The sequence below is a fragment of the Mastigoproctus giganteus genome, chromosome 6, assembly GCF_048544385.1.
Source record: "Mastigoproctus giganteus isolate SK-2022 chromosome 6, ASM4854438v1, whole genome shotgun sequence".
Lineage (NCBI taxonomy): Eukaryota > Metazoa > Arthropoda > Arachnida > Uropygi > Thelyphonidae > Mastigoproctus > Mastigoproctus giganteus.
The window spans coordinates 181,797,062-181,824,935 of NC_143580.1; the positions used below are offsets into that span (position 1 = coordinate 181,797,062).

Here is a 27,874-nt window from a genome sequence, read left to right on the forward strand (position 1 = left end):
TTTGCCTAGAATAGATACATTTGTTGGATATTCAAGTGTTTAGCTGAACACATGAATCAGAATTTTCTGTTTCATGTGTTTGTTTATTTGTTGTTAGTTTATTACTGCTGCATATGGGCAATAGTATAACATCTCAGAATAACATGGCAATTAGGTGGTACCACATTCAAGGTGGTGGAGAATGAAAGGGATCTATGTGTAATTGTATAGTCCGACATGATTTCCCGGCAGTATAGACAGCTGCTAGGACAGCTCATGGGGATTCCTAGTGATATACAGGAATTTTGCCAGCAGGGATAAAGTGATTATTCTGTTTTACAAAGCAATGATCAGGTCACATTTCAAGTACTGCATACAACCAGAGTGGTAGGAGTACAGATACCTTTCTTTCCTTCACAGAGTAATGACACCAATATACTGTCTATACAAACTGTACGAAGCAAAAGCAGTAACTAGACATGCAACATGTCTGAGAACAAAAACAAATCAGATTATATAATCACTTCCATCACACGTGTAAAGTTCAATAAGGCAAAAAAAGCAGTAACATAAACCAAAGTGCTGATTACAGTAAATGTAAGGTTTTTTTTTATGTATATATACATATACTTCTGATTGGGGCTTTAGAAAAGTGATAACATTATCTGTGATCACAAGCAGCGTGCACTATTTAAATAATATGGTGTGCGGTTTCTACCTTTTATGGGGTTCAACAATATTTCTGTGTATCTTCGTAAACTTGAAATAGAACTCGAGCACTTTCCTCTGCCAACAAACAGTTTGGAAGAAACAGTTTCTTTGCATAAAGTTCAGTGTGGATGCTTTAAGAGTAATCTCAAGTTATACTAATTATGGTTCGTATATTTTTTGGTATTCCATTTTTGAAGACTGAATTATAAGTAAGTGGCTTATGACTTTTCCAATTGCTAGACTTAATTTTTATGCAAATTTTTTCCCTTTATGACATCAAAATAAGGATGAATACTGTAAATTGCTTTGAATGGGAGGTATGTGTACTGTATATAATAGGTACATGTTCACTTTACATTGCTGCTGTGTACTATTTTCAATTGAGTACCATCACCCAGATGGCACTGTTTCAAGGCTGTTTGGCCTCTCATCAGTGGGCAAGCAGGTAATTATAGGTATAAGAGCTGGCAACCCAGTTGCGACTTATTTACACAATATGAGAGATACTAATAGTTGTATTTATAATTAAGTTTTATGGAAGAAAGCCTCAAACTATTGTGTAACTAAGTCACAACTGGGTCATCAACTCTTCTACTTTTGGGTACATACTTGCTCACTGATGAGAGGCCAGATAATTTTGAACTGGTGCCATCTTAATGGTGGTACTCAGCTGAGAATAAGTACCAGCAGATTTCTCTAATGGGGAAGTGTTACTTATTTGAAGTATAAGGGGAAGGCAGCTAGTTGTGAAATATTTCACATTATGAGATGTTTTAATAATGATGTCTAATGTACACACTTCAGTTTGCCATAAAATTCAACTATATAGTAATGATGCAATTGCACTAAGCAATGTCATAGTTAGGCTTTCTGCCCTAAAACTTTATTAGTACAGTAGAATCTCGTTAATACAAAGTTCAAGGGACCTAAATTTTCACGTTTTGTAATAACGAGGTTTGTAGTAATGAGGGCTCCTAAAAGTGTCAAAATTTTACTTTTATTATTTTTTTATTTTTTTGGCACTTACTATATATATATATATATATATATATATATATATGATGTAATATAAAAGTTAAACAAGAGTAATAAAAATAAGTAAATATAAAGCTATCATTAGAGGCAGCAAATGCAGATCCTCCACATGAAGCCTAATTATATCTGATAATTAAAATAAATTTGATATTTAAAATAAAATAAAAACATCAGCCAGTAGTACGGCAAAAAAGTAGAGCGAAAAACAACGTAAAATAATATAAAATAAACAAACAGGGAAGGGAAAGTAAGAGTAATAATAAGACAAAAAGGTAGTCGATAATCCCCTGTATAATTTAGTCATTAAACCCAATTAATAAAAACGATGTAATTTTAAATTAATGCCAATTATAAATAATTTAGCGGTTCCTCCCCAGAAGGTACCAGTTCCGAAAGACGTGAAATATCACCAAAAATGGGGGTTAAAGAAACTACAAAAAATTAAAATATCGAAATGATAGACTGACCATCATGCCCCATATCGACAGAGGACCACGAGGCCAATAATGGTCATGGAATCGCTGCATTTCAATCGTCATACAAACCATCGCAAAGGCGTAAATATCGAAGAACCATACCACCCTACTATTCTCCGATAGATCAACCAATGCAGAGGATTTGCATGGCGGTGGTCCTTATGCAGCGAGAAATAATCTGCTTATTAGCATATCAACCCACTACTGCCACTAATTATATGATGTAATATAAAAGTTAAACAAGAGTAATAAAAATAAGTAAATATAAAGCTATCATTAGAGGCAGCAAATGCAGATCCTCCACATGAAGCCTAATTATATCTGATAATTAAAATAAATTTGATATTTAAAATAAAATAAAAACATCAGCCAGTAGTACGGCAAAAAAGTAGAGCGAAAAACAACGTAAAATAATATAAAATAAACAAACAGGGAAGGGAAAGTAAGAGTAATAATAAGACAAAAAGGTAGTCGATAATCCCCTGTATAATTTAGTCATTAAACCCAATTAATAAAAACGATGTAATTTTAAATTAATGCCAATTATAAATAATTTAGCGGTTCCTCCCCAGAAGGTACCAGTTCCGAAAGACGTGAAATATCACCAAAAATGGGGGTTAAAGAAACTACAAAAAATTAAAATATCGAAATGATAGACTGACCATCATGCCCCATATCGACAGAGGACCACGAGGCCAATAATGGTCATGGAATCGCTGCATTTCAATCGTCATACAAACCATCGCAAAGGCGTAAATATCGAAGAACCATACCACCCTACTATTCTCCGATAGATCAACCAATGCAGAGGATTTGCATGGCGGTGGTCCTTATGCAGCGAGAAATAATCTATAGAACAGACAGCACTCTAGATCAGAGCCACACCACTGACATAATGTAAGCTTAACCAGCTTATATAATAGAAAGAAAAGAATAGATGGCGGCACAGGCGCTGCTTATTAGCATATCAACCCACTACTGCCACTAATTATATGATGTAATATAAAAGTTAAACAAGAGTAATAAAAATAAGTAAATATAAAGCTATCATTAGAGGCAGCAAATGCAGATCCTCCACATGAAGCCTAATTATATCTGATAATTAAAATAAATTTGATATTTAAAATAAAATAAAAACATCAGCCAGTAGTACGGCAAAAAAGTAGAGCGAAAAACAACGTAAAATAATATAAAATAAACAAACAGGGAAGGGAAAGTAAGAGTAATAATAAGACAAAAAGGTAGTCGATAATCCCCGGTATAATTTAGTCATTAAACCCAATTAATAAAAACGATGTAATTTTAAATTAATGCCAATTATAAATAATTTAGCGGTTCCTCCCCAGAAGGTACCAGTTCCGAAAGACGTGAAATATCACCAAAAATGGGGGTTAAAGAAACTACAAAAAATTAAAATATCGAAATGATAGACTGACCATCATGCCCCATATCGACAGAGGACCACGAGGCCAATAATGGTCATGGAATCGCTGCATTTCAATCGTCATACAAACCATCGCAAAGGCGTAAATATCGAAGAACCATACCACCCTACTATTCTCCGATAGATCAACCAATGCAGAGGATTTGCATGGCGGTGGTCCTTATGCAGCGAGAAATAATCTATAGAACAGACAGCACTCTAGATCAGAGCCACACCACTGACATAATGTAAGCTTAACCAGCTTATATAATAGAAAGAAAAGAATTATATATATATATATATATATATATATTATATATATATATATATATATAAGAATAATAATAATAATAATATTAAAAATAAATTTAAAAAATAATTAAAATTAATAAAATAAAAAAATAACAAAAACAAAAGCCTTGTCTAACAATACAGTAGGATTAACACACTTTTTAAAGATTTTATTTTTTTGTAAGATAAACTAAGAGAAAAGCAATTAACAGAAATGAAAATATTGTACGGTATATATTTTGATATATACAATATTTTAGTATCACTTAAAAGATATAATCTTAATATAAAAGGAGACATACAATCCATTAACTTTTTGATAAATTAATCTAATTTAAAGAAAGAATCCAATGTTGTTTGCACAGTTTTTGTCCTATATGCATTTTTAACTACGGCACAGACATTATAAAATGCAATAGTTTTCTTTATCAACATTACTGCAGGCCAACACATTCTCTATTATGCTCAATTCATTTTGGGCATCTATTTTAGACTGTAGTGTGTGTGCTTCTTCACTTTTGTTGTAGCCAGTAACAAAAACATTATCGTTTTGCTTGATGCTTAGCAGCTCATCTAGCTTTGTGTTGTTGTGGTAGAAACTACATGTACCTTCACAAACTCTTTAAATTTGCCAAAAAAAAAAAAAAAATCCATAGCCCCTTCAAATTCCCTCATTCCTCAATGTTGCTATCACATTTGTCTGCTGGACCATGTTTTTCTATGATATTCTCTCCAAAGCCACTCTTTCTGAAGCAGTTGATTATTACACTTGATGCAATACTGTCCCAAGCAATAACAAGATTACGGATTGCATCCAAGACATTCTAATTTAGCTGCAAATTGTTCCCTCCCTCCTATGTTGAGGATCAAGTACCTTATCAGGCAGGCTCTATATGCGCCCTTGTGGTTATAAATAATGCCTTGATCCAGTGGCTGCATAAAACTGGTGGTAAAAAAAAAAAAAGTAAACTGCAGCCATTATAATACCCACTGCAGGATGGAAGCCTCCTCAACAATTCGTGTTGAGGAAAATGGACCATAATCTGCCACGCTGGTCCAGTGCGGTTTGGCAGATTGACCGTATTTAGCAGTCAGGGGTTTGATTCCCCAGCCTACTCAAAGAGTGTGTGCTACTGCACTCCTGCCCCTAACCACTCAACTACAATGGTAGTGGGAGGTTAAAAACAACAACCGTATATTTGTCAACTTAAGTGTCTTGGTAGAATGTGCTGTAGAACAATCCAGAATCATCAAAACCTTTCTTTTTTTACTTGAAGCCATTCTTCTTTCCACTTTTGATAACCAAGATGAAAAATTCTGACTGTAAGCAATCACTTCTATTGGCCACATAATCACAGGGAAGTTGATTAACTTTTTTAAAACATCTTGGCTTGGAAAACTCACCAATCACCAATAGGCATAGTTTGTATTGCCATTTGAATTTCAGCATAACAGAATAGTGAGTCTTTGTTTATTTAATTTTACACCTTGACAAGACTCCTTGAACAGCAAATGTTTTGTTTTGCAGCAATTATAAAATAAACCTGTCTCATCAAGATTAAAAATATCCTTTGCCTCATATTTTTCAAGAATGGACCGTACAGAACACAATCAGTCTGTAGCCTTATCCTTGTTGACTAATCCAGACTCGCCGCAAACATTTTACGAAACCAAGTTATTCCTGTCTTTAAATCTTTAGAACCAGATAAATTGCCTTTCCTTGCAAAAGCAGACCTGATATTGGCAAATTAGATGCATGCATTTGTTGGTATCACTCGAAACGTTTTGAGCCAGGAATTCATTTCCTGTTTTTTTATCGCTGCTCCAGTGTCACGCAGTTCAAGGTTTTTTTTTTTTTTTTTCAATATTGTAGATGAAGTAAGTAAAGGGATGTTATATTCCTTTGCAATATCCATTATGCTAAGTTCAATCCTATCAGCCTATTGTATAATTTTTAGTTTAATTTACAAGCTCAATTCTGTCAGTTTACATTTTGTAACCATAACACTACTAGATGAGATTTAACATTAACTTTAAATTAATTTAAAGACACAAGTTCCAAAAAAGACATCAGCTCAGATAAAATAGCATAAAAAATAGATTACTGTATACTGAAGTAAAAGATTCTTTGACCTGGCATAATGATTGCAACTCACCTTAATCCCATGGAAAAAGAGGGAGTGTATGTAAACAACTTAGAAAAACTGTTTTTATTCTTTTTTGTTAATTTAACATGATGTTTTTCAGAATGCACTTATGTTGTAGCTACTATAAACTGGTTTTGTTTACACAAAAATAATTTCTAACAAGTCAGTGCCATCCTTCAGGAAGCAGGGAATTGGGTGGCCGGAGGCAATAATTGGACAGCTGTGCTAAGAGTTGTGTTAAATGTACAAAATAGCAATATTTATTTCTCACGGGGTGAAAATGAACTTTGTAATACATATTAACCGAATTTTGTAATAAATATATTTACATAGAAAAGCCTATCCTTTCGCAGGGGAATGGCATGTACTCCGTATAAACTGAGTTTGTATTAACGAGGTTTTCAACTGAAGGATGAGCTGGGCATTGATCCAACAGGAACAGAGCCTTTTCTTCAAGTTTTTTGTTTTGGAAATCAAGTGGCATCACACAGAAGGTACAAACTTACTATATGAAATAAAGTATTTTAAGTTTTTGTTTTGATTTTCTAAAAATCAAAAACTATGAAAAATATCAGAATTCTCTGGTTTTTTTGTGGCATTGTAAATACTACAGAATGCTGATATTTTTTGTTGAATATAGACTTATAGATGCCTGATTAAAGATACTAAAAATGAAAATCCTCATGCCATAAGTTCTCAAATGATAAGCAAAAACAATTTTTTATAACATTTTGGGCTACAAATTCTTATGTAGTAAACTGTATTTCGGAATTAAAATTAAAAATACAATTCCCTATGTGAAGAAGCCACTTATCAGCTGTTTATTATTATGTATTGTTTTTCATAAAAATGTATTTATAATCTCTTTCATGACATGGACAACATATGAAACAGATTTTCCTACTTTTTTTTTTTTTTAAGCTGGTGCAGATGCATATCTTAAACTGCCTTTCATACTTTTTATTGTATATGTTATAATAAAGGTTACACTTGCCTCTTCACACATAAGCAGTATCATTTGAAGAGATCATAATAATACTTATGATAGTACCGTGAAATGTAAGTGTTCCTTTAAAAAAGATTACTATGAATTAAAGCTAAGCTTCTCCCGTATTCAGTTACTAAGAAATCACAAATTTTTTTCTGTTTTTGCTTGTTTTCCAGTGTCTCGATGCCAGTCGGCCATGGATCTGCTATTGGATAATTCACTGCTTGGAACTTTTGGAAGAACCCATGAGTGAGGAAATGAAATCTCGGTATTTTAACTTTATGTATAAATTTTGCTATAATGATATTTGACTTCCAAAAAACACTATGTTCTCATATTTTTCGTTTTTCAATAACTGTTTGTATGTGAAATGCAGCAAAAGTAGAAATATACATTGAACTTAACATTGTCAACAGTAAAACAGGGAGCTGAAAGTTATTACTAAACCTGCATAGAGTAATAGCCAACTTCAAAATAGACTATGGCAGTGCAGCTGTATGACTGCCTATGTATCCTCCACTGACCTGAACCAGTCCATCATAGTGATCTCCATTTTTTTGCTCTGTCCTCTGCTCTATCTGTACGTTGAAGACCTGATCCTGGCTTGACCCTGATCCCAGTTTTCTGGTGTCAGGGTTGGGTTCAGACTATCACTTGTTAAAATGTAAAATACTGTGGGTTGCAGAGGGCCATTGTATTTTGTTAATTCACCTTGTTCTGTTGATGAATTGTTCATGCTAATTATTTTTAGCTGATGATTCAGGGTTTTAGTGGGTCTTTTACCCATAGCTTGGGTCATGTCTTTGGCAGCAGGGGTTCTGTTGTCTTAATAACCTTAATAGTTGTTTAAACTTGAACTTGTTTAAAATGATTTTATGCAAGTTGCTGCATAAAGAGTTTTAGATTTTATGATCTGTTTTATCATTTTAACTTCTATTTGTTTGTTCGTGCTGATAGTTTCAGCTGAATTTGTATATTATAGAAGCTGTCTTGGCTGTTTAGTAAATTGCTATCAGTACTGGTTGAGGATTCTCGACATTAGTGTTTTCTTCTTGTTTTGTTTGGATGTCTCTGTTGTGACAGCCTGTATTTGTGTTTGCTGGCTTGACCCTGATCCCAGTTTTCTGGTGTCAGGGTTGGGTTCAGACTATCACTTGTTAAAATGTAAAATACTGCTTGATTATTGTTAAGTTAAATTTTAAGTTGTCTATTTGGACTTGCTCTCTGATTGTGTCTTGGGTTTTGGAAGTGGTATTAGATTAATTACCTTGTTATATGTTGTTATCTTGCATTAATTGTGTTGTTGGGGGTTTTTCTGATTGATTGGCTGTTTTAGTTTTTCAAGGTTTTGTAATTTTATTGATTTGCAGTCTTTCGATTGCTTATTGGTATGATTCTTGCCTTGTTGTTTTTGGAGTTTTAAATATGATTTTAAGTTATCTGCCCTAATGGTTGATATTATGACTGGGTTTATTATGATTACTGGGTAACATTGATTGTATGTATATGCATAGCTGTTGATAATTAGTTTTTAATTATCAACAGCTATGCTGTTAGATGATCGGTGGCGTATAGGGGAAACCCTGGTTATTGCCTTTACATAGAAGAATACTTTGAATGCTTTTGTACATGTTTTTAATTACATGTTCCTTGTAGTCTTCTTACTTTTTTCTTTTATATTCGTCTGCTTATATTTCTAGAGGATATCTATATTCCTCTTCTCTTCTGTTCCTTTTTCTTCATCCTCTCTCCCCTTTTCCCTTCTTCCTTTCTAAATTATTTTGAGGTTCTCCTAGTGACAATCTTGGTACGTGTCTCTTGATGGTAGAACCTGGCTGCCTCCTCGTGGCTTTGGACAGGAGTTGGGGGTAGGGGAGCCTTTGTTCTTCTGATCCCTGACTGCTAAATGCCAGGTGCAGGCTTACAACATACAACAAAACATACATTAATATACATATAAAGATACAAACATTTCATTAGATCTTTTTTTTTTTTTTAAATGCCGGCCTTGGCACTTTGCCATTAGATGACTCTGCGGCATATAGGGGAAACCCTGGTTACCACCTTTACACACAAGAATACTTTGAATGCTTTTGTACATTGAAAACAGTGAACTACATTTGCCCATATGACAACTAGCACTGAAATATGTATGCAAATAAAGCTAATGCCAGCTTATGTTACCTGCAAAATGCTCTTTTCTCTAAGATGATAAAATATGTACAGAAATAAACCAAATATGAATTGACTGGTGGGAATTTGCATTCAAGATCTGATTTGCAGGATTCTTCCTCAGTCACAATAACACTGTTAAATGTTAAACCCTGGATCCACACCACTATGACCTGGAAAATAAGAGACAGTCCAAGGAATTTCATTACAAAATGCCTTCGCCCATGACCACCAGATACGGAGGATGCGGAAAGCTCAGGGAATGACCACCGCACATTCCCGGAGCAATATTGCCTTAATTGCTAATGCTCCTTAAAAACCAAATAACAACAAACAAACAAAATTCCTCCATCTCCAAAAAAATTCAAAGTCCAAGCAACAGTGGGCAAAAATGCATAAGCCTCAGGCTTCCTTGCACCATATGGCTAATAATAATAAAAACCCTAATGCTAATGCTCTTTCTTGGTGATTCCTTTCTACTTCTCTCTCTCTCAGGGAAATAGGGAAATTTTTTTTTTTTTTTGGCTGGTGCAGCATAAGCCTCAGGCTTCCTTGCACCATATGGCTAATAATAATAAAAATAATAATAAGTGATGTTGACTCTCTTTTGGGCTGGGATTTAAAGTTGTCTTGCATCCTCCCATAGTCCAAATTTGGTCCCAAGTGACTTTTTATTGCTTCCAAAGCAACATATATTACTTTGATGAAGAAGTTAATGCAGCCATGAAGAAATGGTTGGCTTCTCAACCAAAAGAAAATTACTTGGACAGTATACACCCTAAGTGCAGGTTGAAATGTACCAAGTTAGGCTGGATTATGCCGACCGGTCTAGCCAGGTGGGTAAAGTGCTTGCCTGGCAACCCAAAGGTTGTGGGTTCGAATCCCGTCTTGGGCTTGGATCAATGTACTGCAAAAACCTTGGGAGGTGCATTATGGCCACAGAAGCCGATGCACCAACAACTACCAAAAAAAAAAAAAAAGGCTGGATGTATCTCTATTCTTTATAAGGTTATGCAAATAAGAAGCACTTCTTTTCATTCCACCCTCATAATTCCATAAGACCAGTATTGAAAACACACATAGGATGTGTGTTTTCAATACTGGTCAATAAAGACACTTCTGATGATCAATTTCCAATGGCTGCATGATGCTCATTGAGAGCAGTTTTCATATTATGTTCTTATATATGCAGATGAATCAAAAACAAAAACTAGATTAGGCTCAGCCACAGTCCTTCCCAAAATCATGCTCCTACCTTCTATCACAAGAATGCAATATATACTCTGCTGAATTGTTTGCAGTATAGGTAGCTTTTGATAGTCTCTTGACTATGAATCATCAGGAAAAACATCTTTTCATTACCCAATGCTGCAGCAAATTAAATAAGGCTTACTCTTTAATATTTCATTTGTCTTACAAAAGACAAACAAGATATCAAATTTTATTGGATACCAAGCCATATAGGGATAATGGTAAACAACTTGGCAGATAAAGCTGCAAAAGAACACCTTTCAGAATTTTATGTACAGACTACCATGAAATACATTGTATATGAGGCTAAGTAAACTGGCAGCAATTCTGGCATGAAAAAACAGCAGACAAATTGTACCAAGTCACATTGAATATAGAGCATTTTTGACTATAGATGTATGAGGATCTCAATGAGAAGTTTTACTGGTCAAAATGTGTGTTGGACGCGTGTTTAACATACTCCTACCTCTCCCAGAGGCTACCCCATGAGACCTGTGATACAGTCTGTAATTGTCTGACATGTACATATAGAGCATGTGGTATATAACATGCAACACCAGCAGTCCTTTACAACCAAATATAAATTTCAACAAAATCTCACACTTGGAGAATTCTTAAGCAGCAGAGACAACATTGCAAGAATCTTTATTTTCTTAAAACCTGATAATTTATATCATATCCTCTAACATCTAGCTAAATGAATATACCCTATTTTTGAATGCTTGAATGAGAATGAGATTTTAGCAGGTGGAATGAATTGAGTACACCTATTTCAGCATAAAAGAAGTTGAGTTCTCAGTGAATTTTAGTGTTTTTTTTTTTAAATGTGCTTGTGTTCTAAATTTCATTTCATCTTAGTTTTTATCATCCTCATCACATACATCACATCATTTAGTGTTTAAATCAAGCAAGTCTTTCAGAAGTTGTACTTGATTGTGTGAACATCTTACAGTAATTTTTTGTGCCAAAACCTAGCATCATAAGTAAGCCTTGCTCTGTGAGATTATAAATAATATATTTATTACTAATCCTCCACTGATCCTGGTATTGCTGCTCTTAATGTCCATGTTGCTTCTCTATGCAAGCCATTAGTTTAGTGGAGCCCCTGTAAAGCAAGGCTATGCTACATCAGATTGTCACACTGCATCCTACTAACAATTATCCTACTTTGAGTACAGATGCTAAACAATACCTCTAACTTGTCACACCTACTCCAGAAATGAAAAAGTAGGAAACAGGTTCTTATTTGTCTGTATTGAGAGTGGAAAGAATGAGATTTTAGCAGGTGGAATGAATTGAGTACACCTATTTCATCATAAAAGAAGTTAAGTTCTCAGGAATCTGTGTGGTGAATTTTTTCACCACACAGATTCCTGGATCACCATGAATGAGCTCACTAATCTGAAAATTCTCTGTGCTCCTGTTTTCCTCATGCTCACTAGTGATTGATGCTTGTGTATTTGAGCTTAAATCATGCTCTATGCCAGCGGTTCTCAACCTTTTTTAATACTTGTACTACCAAAATTGAAAAAAAAATTTCGGTACCACTCATTAAAATATGTATTTGTATTAACAGTAAAAGTCAAGAATATTCACATGATAAGGCTATGTTATAAATTATACATATTTTTATTTCATTTTTAATACAAAAATTGAACAAACTAAATAACAAATATTAAACAAAACAATACAAAATAAATTATAAAATACTTGATTAACTTAATTGTAATCAATAACAATTAAATGCAATAAATTGGGAGAACCTGAACAAATGTTTAACAAAAATAATTGACAATGTGACACGTGAGCTTGTTTGACAGTAATTAGTTTCTTTATATCTGGTTCTGTTTTACTTAATTTCATATGTAAATTTAGCTCCAAAGTGAGTCTTGTTCTGCATTTGTTTTTTAAATATAGCATAAAAGAAAATCCTGTTTCATGTAAATATGTTGAGCAAAATGGCATTAAAAATTTTATTGCTCTTTCTGAAATTTCTTTGAAATCTTATGTTTAATCCAAAAGTTGATTAAAGGGTTGTTTTTGAAATCATCATTAAATTTCTGTCACAAGAAATTTCTAAAAGTTGCTCTATTTCTTCAAAAGAAAGATATTGTGTTACACAATATGAAGAAAATGGATTCCTGATCCAGTTTTCTTTTCATAATCTTCTGGGAAATACAATTTGAAATTATGTATTAACTGAAAACAATGACTTTTTATATTTGATAGTAATTCATGTCTCAATGTTAAATTATTTTCTCCAAGAAATTTTTTAAAGTTGGTAGGAAACTTAAGACCTTTTTATCCAGGTCTTTGATGATTAACTCAAGTTTTTTTTTTTTTTTTTGTTGCATTTACTTTGTCACTAACAGTGAAAAGAGTTGCATTTGGTCCTTGTAAAGTTAAATTCAGATCATTTAAGTCTTCCAAAAATATTTAGCTAAATATGCTAACTAGCCAACCATAATTCATCAAAGAAATAGTCTCTTTTAATTCACATTTTGAATTGCAAAGGAAAACTCTAATTTCTGATTGAAGTTCAAAAAGACTTTAAATCTTTACCTCTGGACAACCATCTAACTTTGCTGTGCAGTAGTAGTTTTTCATGGTCACTCCCCACCTCTTGGCATAAAATTTTGAACATGCACAAATTTTGTGCACAGGATTTAATAAAATTAACAATCTTAACCGACTGATCTAAAACGGTTTTCAGTTCTTCGGGTATTGCTTTTGCAACAAGGCTTCACAGTGAATACTGCAGTGAGTGAGCTTAGCTTCAGGAGCGACTTTCTTTATTGTAGCTACAACACCACTATGCTTTCCTGTTAAAGCCCGAGCTCCATCAGTACACACGCCAATGCAGTGCTTCCAAAGAATATTGTGTTCCATCGTGAAATTATCCAATTTTTTAAATATTTCATTTATAGTTGTTTTACCAGGAATAAATTCACAGAACAAAAATTCTTCATTAATTGTAACTTTCTGATTCAGATCGAATATGTACTAATAATTGAGGAAAGCTTGTTATATCTATACTTTCTAATTGTAGTGAAAAATACTGACTCTTTTACTTTTTGAATAAGCGACTTTTGCGGATTCTACCATTTCATGAATGTGCCTGTGTACCCTGTCATTTGACAATGGAATAGAATCAAGTTTGGCAGCTGCTTTCTCATCAAATAGTGATAAAACTATCTATCTGCTGGTAATATAAGATATTCTTCAATAGTGTGTAGTTTACCAATTTTAGCAATACTTAAGTTTACAAGATAAGAAGCTTCTAAAACATTTTCATTTGTGGTAACAAAAGTTTTCAAGAATGTTTATTTTTCTGCTCAGTTAATTTCTTTATAAAAATTATAAAATAAACAATAGATTTGTTTTTAAATGTTCATGCTCTGATTCAAGATGCCTTTTAAGAAGAGAAGGCTTCATGCAGTGGTTGGATAACAATTCAGAACAAATTAGGTGTTTTTTTTTAAGACTAATTACTACTAGTACTATGTACTTGCACTTTTCTTTGTGATTCGTTTTCCTGTGTACTGTCATCAGCTTTGCACTTAAGCTTTCCATTTTGAAAAGGATTCATTTCCTGTAAAAATAAAAAATATGAATATCACAATTCAATAAAAACAGTTTTAATATTTTAGTGTACAAGTATTTTAATCACACGAAAGAACTAACTTTTCTTCTTACTTTGTCTTTTTAAAAACATAACTCTGCCGAATTTAATGCTCGTAGAACATTGCAGCGAGAATAGGTAGGTTGCTACACCACAGAGCAGTGACGAAGACTTGCGAACACACGGCACGATTGACACCTCACAACTAAAAGTTCTGAGGCAATATCTTGTGAGATCTCAACAAACCATATCATATTTGAGGAATCCACTGCATCTTTGAAGTATGATTGCTGTGCAGAAACAAAGAGGACATATGCTTCCAAAGAAACAAATGATAAACGGTAGTAGGGATAACAATTTTATCATCTCCAATTCTGGAAATGTTTGTTGCAGCGAATCTTATGACTAAATTTTCACCAGAATACATAATCGTAACATTGTAGTGACAGAAATTAGAAGAAGCTAACTGAAAGGAAATCTTGTGACATTAAATTATGTGAGCAGGTGCGCAGGACACAGATTATGCCAATTGATGCAGACCTTTACTAAATCCTGAATGCTGTACAGTAACTTACTAAAGCAACACTGCCATGTAAGAGAGTTTTCCGGGAAGGAATAGAAAACAGTGTGAGATAAGACTTGGTCACAATTTTAAGCTTTCCAAGAATTATATAGCTATCCGCTTGGAGTTTGAACAAATATTTGAAAATCAACATATGATTTGTGAACTCCTGTTGGATTGAAAAAAAAGATAGGTAAAACATGTAATTATTTACATTTAGACGGGTAATGTTTTATTTTTCATAATTTCATAAATTTAAAAAATTCAACCATTCGTTATTCACATACCACAAAATCATTTTCCATGTACTTCATTTTCCATGGTTGAGAAACTCTGCTCTGCAATGTTTATGTACTTTATAATTGTTTTGGTTTATTTATTTTTATAATTTAATTTAATAATTTTTACTATTTAATATTATTTATATGTTCGCTTCCTCTCAACCTGGCAATGGTATGTGCCTCTATCTAGATGTGGTTCCTTGCTATGTGGTTGCCTTAATTTATGCCATGTTTGCCCCTGATCTTGTTGCCATGAAGGACCATATTACAATGTATCTGTTCTTGTTGTTTCAGTAAATATTTTCTTATTTTACAGATTGGTACGAATGTGTAAAATAAGGAAATAGTTTAGTAGTACTTTGAATTGATAAATTATTAATAAATATTATATTTTCAATACCTTTTTGTCCTTTTTTTTTTGGCCAAATATAGAGCTTTTTTCTTTTTTGTCTTAAAAGAAACTACATGCTCATGACAATGCAAAAAAACTGTTCCTTGGTGAGGCCAGTGGTTTCTGAGTTACCGTTTTTTTTTTTTTTTTTTACAAGTGGGAAAAGACTGCATAACCCTGTAAATGTGCATAAACATGACAACCTAAACAAACTAATGATTCAGAATGTATCAGCTTATATCATGCACTTTTTTTTATCATCTAGTCACTAAAGTGCTATGCACTTTGATGATCTTCTTTTAAAGGATAATGGATTTTAAATGAGGACTTAACTATTCTTTGCATATGATAGAATAGGACTTGTATGTTGCAGGAAATTATTATAGAAGTCTTGTAAATAGGAATCCATTTGTCACATTAGCCAATATCCATTAACATTCTGCAAAGAAATGGAAAACTGAATATTGATTAGTCATATGGAGAGTATGCATTTGAAAGGCACTGTTGTATTTAAACAGTAGCTTCATTTAGTAGCTATTTAAACAGTAGCTTCATTTAGGAGCTATTTAAACAGTAGCTTCATTTAGGTACGGTAGTGATCAGATAAGAATAAACTGTTGTGTTCCAGGTGTATATGATTATGGACTTAATTATGTATGGAGGAAATTTTATTTACACCACAGTGTGGTGCTACTGTTTCATATCATTCACCTTGGTGGACAAAAGTAAATTGAAATCCTCTGTAAGAAATTTCGCAGTTCTTGTAGAGGAACCTTCAGCAGACATCCATTGGTGTTTGATGGGCTTCAAAAGCTATCAGATACCATTTAGAATGGCAACCAAAATATTTCCATGAACTTTATTTTTTGTGAGGATAATTATTATTCTGCATGTTATCAGAAAATTGTAAGGCTACCATGTACCACCACTAATATGGTACATGGTGGTTGTATAAGACTACTACGTACCATATTTCTGTTTAAATTAGTGGTATGCGTACTTGTCAAGGTTCAAAGAAGACATTTAAGTTGTGGGGTGCTTTGGTATATGTCTGAAGAGAAAAAAATCCATTAAATGGAATGCTTCAATGGTAAAAGTGGCAGAGAGGGAACTTAGTATACACTATGAGAAGATTTGGAGTATATGGTTTCAAAAGGCTAGGAGTGCTGCTCACTTGAGAAAAGGTTCAGAAACACTTGTCCAGCATTGAAACAGTTATTAAACTACTTAGTGCAGGGATGCTTAGCCTTACTGATACTCTCCACTAGCAGGGGAGTATTAGTAAGGCTAAGCATCCTGTAGTATGCTCAGTCATGAAGAAGTACTAAAGTACTTTTTCATATGACTTCTTTAATGTATCAATAAGAAAAACATGGTGTCATTTTGACATAAGGGATGCAGAATTCAAATATGATAAGTACAATGTGTACAGAATAGACAGGGCTGGAGTGGGAGGGTGGGTATGCCCTTGGTTAAGAAGAACCTAGATTCTAAAACAGTACACCCAGTTGACACTGGCGGCCACTGTTGGAGTCAATCTGGTTTAACAATAATGAGAATAGAAATATGTTATAGGTCAATTGATTGGGATGAGTATGATGGGCAATTATACAAATAAATAGTGGGCCAGTAAATCAGAATGTCTTATCACGAGGTATTTTAACTTTCTAGATATTTACTGATTTTAGTGGGTTGCTCACTCAAGTAGTAGAACTTAAAATAATTTCACACTAATGTTAGGCAATAAGGTCAGAGTAAGAAAGAAAATTTTAAACTCACTGTAGGAGTGGGGAGGAGGAATGGACACAGAGAGCAGAGTTGACCATGAAAGGATTAAAGAAAATTGGGCTAAAATATGCAAAAAAATACCTTGTTTAAATGTCTATGGAGTGGACTCTGAATGTAGAATTTAAGAAGAGAAGTGAACAGATTAATATTTTTATGTTTCTATGAATGGGAAGACTATTTAATTTGTAGTGAAATTATTGCTATTTTTAAAGAATTACTAGGCATTATAATTTGATGCACATATAAAAAGTAAAAATAATTGTGCTTTGAGAGAAAGTGGTGACATTAAAAAGGGGTTCTTGAATCACAACAAAATATTTTCAGAAAACAATTCTAGAATATCTCCTCTGCATTGTGGTCATTATTGTGTTTCTTGCATGTTGGCTAGTGAAACACTTTTGTGATGGGGAATATATAAGAAAATGTTTGGAAAAACAATACAAGAGAAATAAACTGTTTTTAATACTGTAAGTTCAACTTGTTGCACCATTGTTGCAGTAGATAAAGATATTATTAGTGAGTTATTTAATGCAGAAACAAAGCGAAAGAATTTGAAAGCTTTTTTTTTTTTTGCACTGAATGAGAGCAATGATACAAGCAGTACTGCTCAGTTATTAATCATCATTTGAGGCATAACAAGTCTTTTGAGATAGTTGAAGAACTAGTCTTAAATGTTTGCATGCCACAACAAGGGAAGGTTTGCTTTTGAGTATGGCCTGAAACCACAAAGGATTTTGGGTTGTCCTGAACAGAATTGAAGGAGATGGAAGAACAGGTGAGTTCCAAGTAAGGCTGGAAAGAAAACAGGTTTAAGGTAGAATTTGGTTAAGAAATGGAAAAAGGCAAAAATAATGAATGGACTTAATCATTGTTTTCAGTATTTTTTGTCAGAAATTAGTAGTAGTAGTGGCATGTGATGCAAGAAAGCAAGTGTATGAGCTTATGCACCATCAGCCAAAAAAAAAAATCCCATCAGAATTCAGCGTGCTCAACCCATTCAAGGCCTTATATACCTCAATCAGATCACCGTGCAGGTGCCCAGTCTCCAGCCACTGCAATTTGCAGAACTTAAGCCTCTCTTGGTAAGAGGATCCCTTCATTTCCCTCACCAATCTTGTTGCCCTTCTCTGTACATGCTCAAGCAAATCTACATCCTTCCTAAAATGAGGCCTCCAGACCTGTACGCAGTACTCAAGGCGTGGTCTGACCATTGCCTTATACAGAGGGACAACACCTTATTTTCCGTTCTAGCAAAATTCCTATATATCATTGACAAAACCCCATGACCTGCCCTGGCACCCTGTTTGCATTGCTCAGAAAACTTCATATCTGACTGCACAATTACTCCCAGATCTTTTTCATTTTCTACCACTTTAAGTGTAGTACTACACAATTGGTACGTTTCTCTGGGGTTACTTCTACCCATATGGAGTACTTTGCATTTGTCAAGGTTAAACTTCTGTTGCAACTTCTTAGCCCATCTGCCCAAATTTTCTAGATCCAGTTGCAGTCGCACACTGCCATTACTGTCATTAACAACCCTGCCAACCTTTGTGTCATCTGCAAACTTTGACACTAAGCTTGATATACCTTCATCAATATCATTGATAAATATACAAAACAACAGTGGACCCAACAGCAAACCCTGTGGGACTCCACTAATAACATGAGTCTACGAAGAGCAGCACCCATTGATTACTACCCTCTGTCTTCTCCCACACAACCATCCTTTTATCCATTGTAGAAACATACCCTTAATACCATTCTGCTCCAATTTGTACAATAGTCTTCCATGCGTAACAGTGTCAAAAGCTTTCCTGAAATCCAAATATATGATATCAAAATTATTTTTTGCATCCAGTTCCTTTGTAACCACATCATAATAACCAATTAAATTTGTCAGACAAGACTTTCCCTTAACAAACCCATGCTGTGTGAAATATTTCTGCAGTCTTGTCTAGATGATCCTGCAGTGCATCTTTAACCAGTGACTACATTATTTTACCCATAACAGAAGTTAAACTAACTGGTCTGTAATTACTCGTGTCGCCTTTCGATCCCCCTTTGTGAATTGGGGATACATTTGCACATCTCCAGTCTGTAGGGACCTCCCCTTAGTCCAAGGATGCTCTCATAATTATGGCTAAGGGTTTGTTTAGTTGCTTTGCAGCCTCCTTTAATATAACTGGATAGATCCCATCCACCCCAGGTGCCTTTCTTATGTTTAACTTCAACAATTTCTCCTCTACTTTGCTCTCAGTTATTACAAAATCATTAAGCACCTGCTACAATTTGATAACCTTCAGACATTTTCAAACCTTAATAACTCCTCATGTGTGAATGTAGATGCAAAATACTCATTCAGTTTGTTTTGCTATCTAAGCAGGATCATCAACAATTGAACCATCGATGTCAAGTGGACCAATCAGATTCATCCCCTTCCTTTTAGAGTTTATATAAGTAAAGAAATCCTTGCTGTTTTTCTTAGCATCTTTTTCCAAAGATTTCTCGTAATCTGCCTAACCTCCTTTGTGACCTGATTACAGACAAGCTTATATCTGCCATAGGCTTCTGAGTCGCTTGTTAACTTATATTCATCCCATGCATTTTTCTTCTCTGTCACGAGTCTCATTAGTTCATTTGATAACCATTTAGGCCTAAACCTTGAACAATATTTCTTAATAGGTATGAATCTTTTAGTAGCTTCCACGATTAATTCCTTGAATGCTTCCCACTTAGAATTTACTGTTGGTAACATCATCAGTTGATCCCACTGTACAGAATTTAAAAACTGTCTGACACCACTGTACTCACCTTTACGGAAGCAAAAACCCTTTCCTTTACCCCTGATGGTAATTATATCTTTAAGTAAATCCCACATCAGTACACTGTGATCACTGCCACCTAGTGGTTCCTTTATCTGCAAATTCTTAATACACGAATGATCACTGCTGATAACCATATCAAGAGTATTACCCTCTCTGGTTGCCTCTTGAGCATGCTGCTGCAGAAAACATTCGTGAAATAAATCCACAGAAGTCTTACTAGTGTGTGAGTGACCATCCCACAAGTTCCAGTCAATATCTGTGAAGTTAAAATCCCCCATTATAAGACATTCTGATTTACTAGCCCACTATTTCTCTTTACAATTGTTCATTGTACTCATTCAAGTCATTAAGGCCTATAACACACTCCTACTCTTATTTTTGCTTATGTCACACCAAACTGACTCAACAGTGCACTGTTCATCTATATCAACTGGGTGCACTTCTTTTGATTTTATGTTTTTCTTAATTAACAGCATGACACCTCCTCCCTTCCTATCCTGTCTATCCTTTCTGTACACATTGTACTCCCCAAATTCCAATTTGTGTTCCTCATATCAGTGTGACACCACGTCTCTGATATCCAAACAGTATCCGCCTTTGATGTCTTGGCATAAAGGTTTTCTAATCATGCTTCCATCTTATAGTTTGCTAACTGTTTTTTGTAATTGTTATCCAGTTTTCTCTCTGTCTTTTAACTTCCCCACTAATGCTGATGTCCCTCAAGGTTCAGTTCTTTTCCCCACTCTTTTCCTCTTGTATATTAATAACCTTTTTCCATTGACTGGAAATCCTATCCATAGTTTTGCCGATGATAGCACATTGCATTCCACTTTCCATTTTAAGAAACCCTGCCCTGCTCAATCAGCTTCAACATCTCGAATATCTGCTACCAGTTCCTTAAATGCCGATCTCCAGGTAATTCTCCAGTGGGGCAAAGACAACTTAGTTGATTTCAATCCTTCTGAAACTCAGTTCTTGTCTTATATCTCGCAAAAAGGATTCTTCTGCTCGTATGCTTACCTTTGATGACACTCCGATTTCTAGGCAAATTGAGGCGCCTCCGTAGCCAGGTGGGAAGGAGCAGCAGTGCGTAGCACACGCTTCTTGATTAGACCGGGGTTCGAGCCCATGACCACCGCATATCTCGGAGCAATATGGCCTTAGTTGTTAATGCTCCTAAAAACCAAAATAACACAACAACAACAAAAACAATAGGCAAGTTGATATATCTCTTTTGGGGATTACCCTGACTTCTAACCTCTCTTGGCACAAGCACATTACAAATATTGCTTCCTCTGCATTTAAAAAACTTGGTTTTCTCTTTCGCTCTCGGCATTACGTTTCTTCCAACCAGCTGTTCACTCTGTTACAAATCGCAAATCCGCCCTACCATGGAATACTGTTCCCACATCTGGGGTGGTGCCCCCAAAACCTTTCTCAGGCTTCTAGATTCCATTCAGAAGAGGGCAGTTAGGTTAATTAATGACTGCTTTCTAACAGAGTCTCTCCACTTGCTGTGTCATTGATGTACTGTTTCTTCTGCAAGCCGTTTCTACAGATACTTCCATGGGCACTGTTCTTCTGAATTGGCTTCTGTTATTCCCGCTCTCTCTTTCAAAACAGTCCGAACACATGCTGCCAACATCCATTTACTGTCCAACTTCAAACTCACAGAACCAACTTTTTCGCTCTTCCTCGTTTATTCATTCAACTGCTGTTTTCTGGAGCAACCTTTCTTCGTACGTATTTCCTGAAAACTACAGTCTACAGAAGTTTAAGTCTCATGTCAAAATATCTTCTTTCATCTTCTCAACCTCCAACCCAAGCACGGTACCAAGTACTATAGGTTATAATACCTCTTGTGTTTGGGATTTTCATAAAAAAAAAAATAAATTTATGGAGGAACTGAACAACCATTTAGAGGGAATGGTTGTGTGAAAATTTTTTTTTTTTTTTTGGTTGATGCTGCATTAGTTCATACACTTGCTTTCTTGCATCACATGCCACTACTACATTTTTTAGCTTTGAGGCTGGAAATAAAAACATTTATGAATAAGAAAGGCAAGGTTGTAAAGTAATGAAAAGTGGCATTGGTATGATATCACTCACCACTTAAATACAAACAATGCCAACAGAAACTTCCTGACCAGTATCTCAGTTCTCTGAGTTATGTAAGTTAGCACAAATTTGGCAAACATATTTGGTTAGCACATTGAAAGCAAAGTTGAAAAGAATTTTCCACATATGAAACAAAATAATTCAAATTTCTATTAATGAATCACTGGGCACATTTGCATGATGTAATGGAAATTGATATTTCAGAAATGTAATTAAATATTAACTCTTTTGTGGAACTAAGGCAGGCCCAGGTTTCACATTAATAGTACAGTTAAGGCTATTTTTATCGTAACGTTCAGTTTTGTTTTACTGTTTAGACATTTGAATATTCTGGCCTCTCTACTGATGTGGTCTGCCTGCTTAAAATGCTGAGCATTCCTGACCTCATGTTTTAAATGCACTGCTTGCATCCATATGCTGTACAAAAAGTTTCTCCTTATACTCTGGTAAGACCACCTGGTAGCCAGCAGCATTACCAGTCACTGTAAATCCTTTTTTGCCACTTTGTGACAGGTGATCTAATAGTGCCCATCTAGTAACAAGGAATTTATTTTTTGTTGCAGTGTATGGATTCAATCATTTATCGTGTATTTTCACATAAGATACTTGGGCTTGGAAGTGATGAAGGGGCAATAATTGCATCACATTTGAAATAAATAGCAGTAATCTGAATTACATGCCATGGAAGAGTTTTTGACAAACATTATTCATATGAGACATAGTAAATGAACTGTTCCTTATTTTGAAAGTCTTATACAGTGTTTACACAGCCAGATCAAGGTTTGATTTTGATTTGATTTTTTTCTGGTGCAAAAGCAACTGAGGCTACAGTGTGCCATGACCACTTAGATCAGGGTATGACAATACACTTTTAAAGTGGGTCTTGTGTTTTATAATATTGAACAGATTTAAAAACAGTGTTGAACTCTATCTGTTCACCAATTATTTAACTATCAGTTTGCATACCAAAATGTTCTTCATTTACAGAAGAATTTGAAAGATGGTAAATTTTCAAGATGCGGTATTTTTTGAAAATTAATGCATATTTTGTTTATTAAATAGAAATATGAGCAATTCAGTGGAGTGATTGATGTAATTATTTAATTTTAGTGTTGCCCAGTTTTTAAAAAAATGCCAATGTTCAGATGGAGGATTTGCAGGTAAGAAAATAAAATGCTACTTTTGTTAGTTTGTAGTATACAATGTATATTTATTAGGCTATAGTCAAATGAATTTCATAAAATGAATTTGAAGTGAATTTCATAAAACAGCATATTACTGTAAGTATTTGAGTATTTGCTATGTTTTTTCAGCTTGGATAATGACAGAAGGGTTTGTGCTTTCTGTTCACAATTCACTAAAAGACATGGATTTTGTGATTCGGGTTTGGCAGTGATGGGAGATGAAGTTGTCCTCCTTTGATATTGAATGCCAAAACAATAAGTTAATAAGATTATGCAGTGCCACAATCTCCTTCTATCCTACTTTTAGTTTCACTGATGCAGCAATCAAATATACATGCTTGCAAGATCATATCCCTATTGCACCACAAAAACTGCATGACTAGTATATTGGGGCAGTTACAGTGAAGATGAAATTTATGAAATTCTTCTGGCCCTTGAGGTACTATATCAAAGTATATTAAAAAACAATGGAGATTTGACAACACAATATGTAAAGGCAGTAATCCATTTCTGTCTATACTTATCATTCCACATGCAGGTTAACTTTTAAAATCTGAGAGAATAAACTATATTATGCACTCATTAATCTCAGTTCACTGCATATGATTCTACTGCAACTATAGAAGGTTCACTGATGATCATAAATTTACTCTTTTCAATAGCACTAATGTTACAAACTATTACAGGAACAAACCCAAGAATAAACCTACTAAAAGCAATTATATTCAGTGGTGTGCTGTATTGAATTATTTCGATAATCACTGCCAGAGTTATTCTGATCAGCTATGAGAGCAGGAGTCACACATCAGCAAAACTCACTGGAAAAGCGAGTTGTGTTAAATTTTTGTGGCACACTATTGGGAATTTCTACTGAATGTGTGGACTAAGGTGTGTTTATGTTTAAATGATCTGTTTATTAAAATTTGGTGGTCTGAAGCACAAAAAACTGAAAATACATCTTACCATAAGGAAGAACAGATAAAGAGGATTCATTAGACATATATTTTATGTCTGATTGGTAAATATTTAGGCTCTAAGACTAAAATAAAACTTTAACAGTTAGTGCGTTTGAAGAATACTGAAGATTATGCAGTGGTTTAACGCTGTATGAAAGGAATTTAAAAATTTTGAAATATAGGAGTGAATATTTAAAAACGTATAAAATCAGTGTCACCTTAGGAATAAATTCATTGAATAAGTTATAAAAATTAATTGTGCGAATATACTGAAAAAAAAAAAAAAAATATATATATATACACACACACACACAGCAGGCCCCCGTTATAATGTGGTTCACTCTACGCTGATTTGCTATTACGCTGTTTTTATATTATCCCATATCTCACTCTAATGCTGTCAACTCACTATAATGCTCTTTTACCAGTGTACAGATTGAATTTTTGGCATGTTTAACAAATGATGTAGTCGATAGTTTTAATTCAAATGAATAGCAAAGTTTCCCGCGCTGACTTGCGAAATTTTCTCCCACACTAATTTAATTTCACTATGGTGACTTGTTACGATCAACACTTTAAAAAGTAATCAAGTATATTGCTTGTAATATTTGCGTTATATGCATTTATCCGAAGTCTAGTCATTGCTCTGTACAGTGTTAGACATCGTCTGTAACGTACAGTTTACTCAAACGTATCATAATTAATGCAACACAGTTACATTTTTGAAAATTAATAATGGTGGATAAGAATTAAAAAGGAACAAAAATTGAAAATTAAATTATATGTTTTGAAGCAAATCCGATTCCGTTCAACTACAAGTGGATGTGTGCAATAATTTAGGACTGGCAGGTTCAACTGTAAGAACAATTATAAAAAATAAAGAATTAATTTTAGCAGCAGGAAAAACAGCTGTTCCACTGCAAGCAATTAGGCCGGCTATTATAATTGAAATGGAGAGACTTCTAAATAATTTTATTGAAGATAATATCCAATGCACAATTCCATTAAGTTAAATGTTATTAAAGAAAAAGTGATTAGCCTATATGATGATCTGAAGAAAGCTCACCTTAAAAAAAAAAAAAAAAAAATGTGGAACCATTTAAAGCTAGTAAGGGCTGGTAAGATAGATTTAAAATCCAAGGAGAAGCTGCAAGTGCAGATCAAGGAGGAGCCAAAACTTTCAAAAAAGAACTTCTAAAAATTATTGAAGAGTGGTGTTAAGCTTCTCAACAAGCTTTTAACATAGATGAAAAAAAAGGACTTTTTTGGAAACGAATGCCTAAAAGAAGTTTCATATCAAAAGAAGAAAAACATGCCACGCTTCAAGGCGGTGAAGGATTGGTTGACTTTATTGTTGGGTGGTAATGCTGCGGGGATTTTAAAGTAAAACCCCTTTTAGTTTACTAGGAGGACAGCCAAAGTACAACCCAAAATCGACCAAAGTTATGAAAACTCAACAGCCCAGGGCCCAGAGGAAGATTAATAAATTCATGATTTTAAGTTTAATTTTGATGCGTAATGTAGTTAATTACCACATAAGTATATACATATTTTGACCGACGTTTGTGCGTCTTTTCACTACCCTTTATTATTGATTAGGAAATATCTTATGGCATAGACCCCCGACTCACAAATACACGTTACATTACGGGAATACAGCGTTCGCTTAGCACTGATTCACTTAGAGCTCTGTTTTTCGGGAACGAATTATCAGCATTAAGCGGGGGTCACCTGTATATATATCCATATAGATACATATATATATATATATAAATGACAACCTCTGGAAACCAAGCGAAAGCCAGCTGTAATCAGCCTTTCTGCAATAAGCAGGGCTCTGCTGTAGTCAATTTTCTCTTCCGAGCATCTTGTGAGATGCACGATGATGCTTCCTATGATTAAAGCCGGCCCCTTTCAAAATTGGCCATGTGGTAGGCAATGGCATACCACCACATTATCTGATGCCACAGAGACCACAACGAAAACAGCTCCAAAAACTGCTGTTAACCAGATCCCGGATGCTACTGTGTGCCCTGCAAAATTAAATTTAAGAAAGAAGAGGGTAAACGTGGCCACATGGAGTGTAAAAGGTTTAAAAGAAGGCAAGATTTATATGATCATCAATGAAATCGATAGGTATAAATTTGAATTTTAGGAGAAACCAAAGTTATGTGGACAGGACAAGGTCATTTCAAAACTGGAAATGGGTTTTTGGTTGTTTTTTCCTGGAAGTGACCAAGTAAAAGAATATGGTGTCGCTGTCATTTTGAATAAGGAATGTTCGAGGTCTCTTCTTGGATACAATCCTATTACTAGTAGAATGATGACAGACTTCAGAGCCAGCTATGGCACCTCCATAGCCAGGTGGGCAGGAGCAGCAGTGCATAGCACACGCTTCTTGATTAGACCGGGGTTCGAGCCCGTGATCACCAAATACAGAGGATGCTGAAAGGTCAGGGAATGACCATATCCCTGGAGCAATATGACCTTAGTTGCTAATGCTCCTAAAAACCAAATAACAACAACATAACAGAGCCAGCCAGTAAATCTCAGTTTTAGTTGCATTAGCATTAGCATTAGTAGAGGCATATGATGCAAGAAAGCAAGCTTATTCAGCATCAGCCAAAAAAAAAAAAAAAAAAAAAAACACACCACTCCCATTTCACCCCTCCGTTCGTTCGAAATACCTGTCCAGTTGAGCTTTAAATTTGTTTAGGCTATCAACTTCAACAACAAGTGATGGAAGTCGGTTCCACCAACCAACCACCCGCTGGCCAAAGGCAAATTTCCGCACATCTATCCGACATCCGTCCTTCCTCAATTTGAATTTATGCCCTCTGAGGTGATTATTCTCAGCAAGATGAAGAATCCCATTGGCATTGAGCATGCTCAACCCATTCAAAGCCTTATACACTTCTATCAGATCACCTCGCCGGTGCCTAGTCTCCAGACTCTGTAATTTGCAAAACTTAAGCCTTTCTTCGTAAGAGCAACCCTTTGTTCCATTCACTAATCTTGTTGCCCTTCTCTGTACCCGTTCCAGCAGCTCTACATCCTTCTTGAAATGAGGCCTCCAGACCTGTATACAGTACTCAAGATGTGGCCTAACCATTGCCTTATACAAGGGAATAATCACCTCCTTATCCCTGCTAGAAAAATTCCTGTATATCATTGACAAGACACCATGAGCTACTCTTGCAGCTCGTCTGCACTGCTCAGAGAACTTCATATCTGCCTGCACAATTACCCCCAGGTCCTTTTCATTCTCCACCACTGTCAGTATAGTACCGCAGAGTTGATACGTTGCTCTGGGGTTACTGTTTCCCATATGTAGTACTTTACATTTGTCAATGTTAAACTTCATTTGCCACCTCTCAGCCCATCTGTTCAACCTTTCCAGATCCTGTTGCAGCAGCATAGCGTCAGTAGTGTCCTTAACAACCCTGCCAACCTTTGTATCATCTGCAAACTTGGACATTAAACTTGATATCCCATCATCAATATCATTCATAAACACCGAAAACAACAACGGACCCAACACTGAACCCTGAGGGACTCCACTAATAACATTAGTCCACGTTGAGCAGTGTCCATTGATTACCACTCTCTGTCTTCTGCCACTCAACCATCCCCTTATCCATAGCAGCAATTTGCCTCCAATGCCACACTGC

General features: G+C 34.9%; 1 protein-coding gene across 3 annotated transcripts in view; it reads left to right on the forward strand.

Annotated features, from left to right (window-relative positions):
• Fntb (Farnesyl transferase beta subunit) overlaps positions 1–27,874 on the forward strand; it is a 101,774-nt gene that overhangs the window by 23,053 nt on the left and 50,847 nt on the right. For all 3 annotated transcript variants that reach the window (XM_090375551.1, XM_090375554.1, XM_090375553.1), the window contains 2 exons: positions 7,227–7,318; positions 23,174–23,223. In XM_090375551.1, coding sequence (XP_090231677.1) covers positions 7,227–7,318; positions 23,174–23,223 — 142 coding nt within the window. The remainder of the gene's footprint in view (positions 1–7,226; positions 7,319–23,173; positions 23,224–27,874) is intronic.